Source organism: Plectropomus leopardus, chromosome 8 (genome assembly GCF_026936395.1).
Source record: "Plectropomus leopardus strain MGB_pleo_1.0 chromosome 8, ASM2693639v1, whole genome shotgun sequence".
NCBI classification, from domain to species: domain Eukaryota; kingdom Metazoa; phylum Chordata; class Actinopteri; order Perciformes; family Serranidae; genus Plectropomus; species Plectropomus leopardus.
Genome location: NC_142183.1, coordinates 8,141,541 through 8,146,111, shown reverse-complemented (window position 1 = coordinate 8,146,111; position 4,571 = coordinate 8,141,541). Strand labels below are relative to the sequence as shown.

Genomic DNA, 4,571 nt, shown 5'->3' with positions numbered 1-4,571 from the left:
AAACACAGATTTTTATTGTAAAACTGCTTTTTTTAGTGTTATTACTGGTTTTAAACCCTATATCCATTTGTTTTGGAGAGGAACAGATGTCTGCAGAGAATTTGCTTCCTGGTAAAAACCAACTGAATGTGTTGATCAGAGAAAAACGGTAAACGCACATTAGCATATGCTAGGTTAACAGCCCGTTTCTGACATGCCAAACAGCTATGGAGAATCAGTGATTTGTAAAGGAAAACTGCTTAATCCTTTGTTTTTACTGGTTTAAATCTCTTGGTCTGTTTATTTTGGAGAGGAAGAGACCTCTGCGGATAATTCGGCACTAAACAACACGAAAGGAATTCTAACTGGGAGAAATTTCAACCGGTTGCGATCTGCAGTCTTAACCACTAGATGCCACTAAATCCACCTAAATCTTACACACTGCTCCTTTAAATCCTCCCAACTTTACAACTTTATAACATGTAACTTTGTTGTCTATGGCTGTCATGTTTCCACACGCAGATATATTGTGCACCACTTTGAAAAAGTAGAGCCCTATGTATCCATTTTGCGTCTATCTTAAATGAATACATGGGTGTTTTAAAGGCTGAAGAAAGCTCACTGTACTGTATGTGTCAGACCCCAATTGGTTTATCACTAAGCTGTCTTCCTTCTTGTCTCTGTCTATAAGTAAAGGTCTTTGAGCACGTTTGTAACAGCTTAGCCCTTTGTAATGGGCAACCCATGTAAATGGTCCTTGTACAGTACAAATTTTCTATAGATCCACAACACATAGACTTGATATGCGCTGCATACAAACTGCTGCTGCATTCCATTATGATTACAGTACTAACCTTACCCACTACATTGCTTTAAATTTACCCCAAATGAAAAAGCACCTGTGTGTTATGTCTTGCTCCTTTCTGTGCTTTTAAGATATTATTGGCTGTCAAACAAATATTATTATCATTATTAGATATAGTGGTGCATTTTTGTGCATTTTTAGTTTTTTGTTGTGATGTGATTGTTTTATCCGTGTGCATTTTTTAAAACAATTTTTGACCTTTCTCCCTTGCCTGCCACTGACCCCTTTTTCGTGTGCATTTTGCAGGAGAAGACGAGCGCCCTCAGCCTGAGCAACGTGGCTGGGGTCTTCTACATTCTGGTCGGAGGACTCGGTTTGGCCATGCTGGTGGCCTTGATTGAGTTCTGTTACAAGTCCCGAGCCGAGGCGAAACGAATGAAGGTGGCAAAGAATGCACAGAATATTAACCCAACTTCCTCGCAGAATTCACAGAATTTTGCAACTTATAAGGAAGGTTACAACGTATATGGGATCGAAAGTGTAAAAATTTAGGGGGTAGGGAACGAGGTTTTCATAAATTCCCCCCAAATGCACGCTTTTTTGGCTCCATCCGTTCCATCCTTCAGTGTTAGTGAATGAAGAGGTTGGCCAAAGGATCGTATGTACTGGTGATTTATGATTTAATGAGAGAGAGAGATATCCCCCCTTTTTAAAGATTAAAACTGTGTTTGTCCATTTAAGTTTCCTTGCTATTTTAAACCATTTTCATGTATGACTGTTGATGGCCATGCTTGTTAATACCTCTGTCCTAGTAACACATTTCAACAATAATGCTTGCAATGACCATGCATAAACCTCTACATGATCATTTGAATCTTGCATTGTGTTATTCATGGAGATCATATTTAGTTCTCATCTCCATTGTCATGTTTTGAACATTTATACTCTTTTAAGCTTACAGATTTGGAGATGCTCTAACCTAACATGTTGCTTCCTTGTTTGTGTATGAATTCTTGTGTGTGTGCGTGTGTGTGAATTGCTTGTGTCTGCGCGTGCACGTGACTTTTTTGTGCTTAGATGACCTTTGGGGACGCCATGAGGAACAAAGCGAGACTTTCCGTCACTGGGAGTACTGGGGAGAATGGTCGGGTGATGACTCCAGAGTTTCCTAAAGCTGTCCACGCTGTCCCGTACGTGAGACCTGACATGGGACTAAACGTCAGCCTGACAGATCTGTCCTGATCAGTGAGAAACTTCTGAGTGCCTTACAATGGTTTCAATATAGAGCGATTTTTTTGTTTTGTTTTGTTTCCTGTCCTGCCCTTCCTCATTCTGTTCTGGCGCTTTTTCTGTCTCTGTCTGGTGAAAAAGGAAAAGTAGGAGATGGAGGCTTCATTTTGTGTCTCACAAAGACTTGTATTGTTGCTCTCTGTCTCTATTTCTCACCGTATAAAACACCTCCCTCTCTCTGGTTGGAATTACATCTCAGAATATAAAAGGGAGGCTTGATTTTTTCTATACTGATGACACCACGCTTTCCTATCTTAACTGTCTGGACTGGACTGAGACGGAAACGAGGGCTTGAATGACGGCTGCTTCTGGGAGTTTCAGTCATCTCAGCTGTGTGTGTGTGTGTGTGTGTGTGTGAGTGTGAAGAGTGTGTGTATGTGTTTAGGGGTGTGTGTGCATCAGTGGAAGATGTCGTCAAAAAACACTGTTTCTGTAGCCGCCACCGCCGAACAGGAAGCACACTTGATATCATCTGCATTAAGATGTGAAATTGTCTTTTTTTTCTAAGAAAATCTAGAAAAAAGTTTATTGGAAAAAAAAATATTTTTATGTATTTTCACAAAATAGCTTTTAAATAAACTTGCTTACATACTGGTTGGATATAAACATCTTAATGTGTGAGTATTGAGAAAGAAAAAATACTAAAACAGCTTCTAGTTCCATATTTTTAAAGCCAAATACATTGCATATGGGGCTGAGATGTTGAAATCATGTAATTAATTCCTATTCTAAACTTTCCTGTATATTTTATTCTTTAACATTTGGTGTTGATATGGAATATATGTCAATGCTTGACATTTGGAATCAATCCTTCTCTGTTTTCTCTTGTTAGAGTTGGTGCCGCGATTTTTGCTTTATACTTTTGTCTCTTTGTTTGCTTCAGTGCTTTCGTTGTTTGTGTTTTTTCTGCCGAGAACCAGGGTTGTTCTTACTTTCAAGAGGTTTTCGACCTGTTTACACCCCATGAATGCAAAACACACAAAAAAAAAATATGGTGTGGTATTATCGCATCACATGTTGAAGTGACATCAAAAAGAGGCATCGACATTCCACATGGTTTACGTGGTGGTTTTAAAATGCCAAATAAGTAAGAGTGCCAAAATCTAGTGCCAGTAGATATGAATATAGTCTTAATATAATCGATCACTGTCATCTCAGTGAATGTAAATGATACATTCTGTAACTTTTGTAACTAGATGTACAGTTGGTGGCAATGACAGTGCTAATACAATAGCCTTTATGCTTTGTTTTCCAGTCTCCATGTATTTTGCATTGATCTGACAATAAAAGTAGCACCAGTTGCATGTTGTTGCCGCAGATAAGTTGATTTCATTACCGCCAAACATGCGTTTTCATTTCAATGTTGAAGTTGTGAGGTTAATTGTTTGAAATTGGAAATACAATGTTAGACATATATACAATATATACATATATACATATATTTTATATAAAAAGTTTGAATATGAAAAATTATAGCCCCTTATCTGCTTCCATTAAATACTAAATTTTGTTTCTTATTCAGAAAATACAGTATTTTTTTTTTTTTTTCTGTCAGGCAGTCTTAACCATGAGGAACTTACAAAACTTATACAGACAAGCTCTTCTAATTATAAGACACCTTTTATTTTATTTTATTTCCTGGAATTGACCTATGAAAAGTCCTCCACTACAACACAAAGGGAGGTAGACTGTATTATTATTATCACTGTTGTTTTTGTATTGACAATAGAAACATATACCGTAGTTGCTTATCAATTTCATCGCATATTCAGGCTATTCTCACTGACATTTTGTATATGGAATGTGTGCTAACTTGTTTATTTTTTGGGACTCTTTCTAAATAAAAGTGGCTGATCTCTTGTTATCAGTGTGCGTCATTTATTCAGGATGAGTTAATCCGGAGGAAAGCATCATGGATTAACAGATATAATGTATTTGTTTTAACCTGGCAATTATGTGCTTTAAATTGACAAAAAGGTTTTAATTGGAGGGTACATGAGTAGCTACCATAAATTCAACGACGGGTTAGTTTCAGACAATCAGGCGCAGTGAGTATATATATATATTTTCAAATCAAACTAACTTAAAAGATTAACCATGTCCTTAATGCCAATTAAAGATGTTGTATTGTCTGTTGTCTATGGCAAAGGTGATCCAACTTAAAAACAAAGATTATAATTATCAAATGGAATATCACATTTGTTTAAGTCATTTGATGACATAAGTTATGATGCCAACTGGTTTTGTAGTTTATCATAAAACTCAACATTATAAAGCCAATATTAACCCTTTGATACCTGTATCAATATCTTTTTTGTGTGTGCTGCATTCAGAAAACTTTTCACAAGCAATTAAAAATGGGAAACCTGAGCAAATAAGTTTGATTTCTGGGAGAAAAAAATGTCAAAAAAGTAACTGGTAACTTGAATGTCCCACAAGTTGCAAGAAACTAGTAAAAGATGACACAAAATAATCTCAAAAAAAGATAGAGAGTAAA

General features: G+C 36.6%; 1 protein-coding gene across 5 annotated transcripts in view; it reads left to right on the top strand.

Moving 5' to 3' along the window:
• gria2b (glutamate receptor, ionotropic, AMPA 2b) overlaps positions 1 to 3,938 on the top strand; it is a 64,546-nt gene extending 60,608 nt beyond the window's left edge. For 2 of the 5 annotated variants that reach the window (XM_042492837.2, XM_042492836.2), the window contains exons 15-16: positions 1,091 to 1,225; positions 1,862 to 3,938. In XM_042492837.2, the coding sequence (XP_042348771.1) occupies positions 1,091 to 1,225; positions 1,862 to 2,026 (300 nt within the window). In that variant the 3' untranslated portion in view covers positions 2,027 to 3,938. Of the gene's footprint in view, positions 1 to 1,090; positions 1,340 to 1,861 lie in introns of those variants that run through there. The other 3 variants (XM_088080830.1, XM_042492839.2, XR_015777204.1) reach the window with 2 other exon arrangements.
• The last annotated feature ends 633 nt before the right edge of the window (positions 3,939 to 4,571 follow it).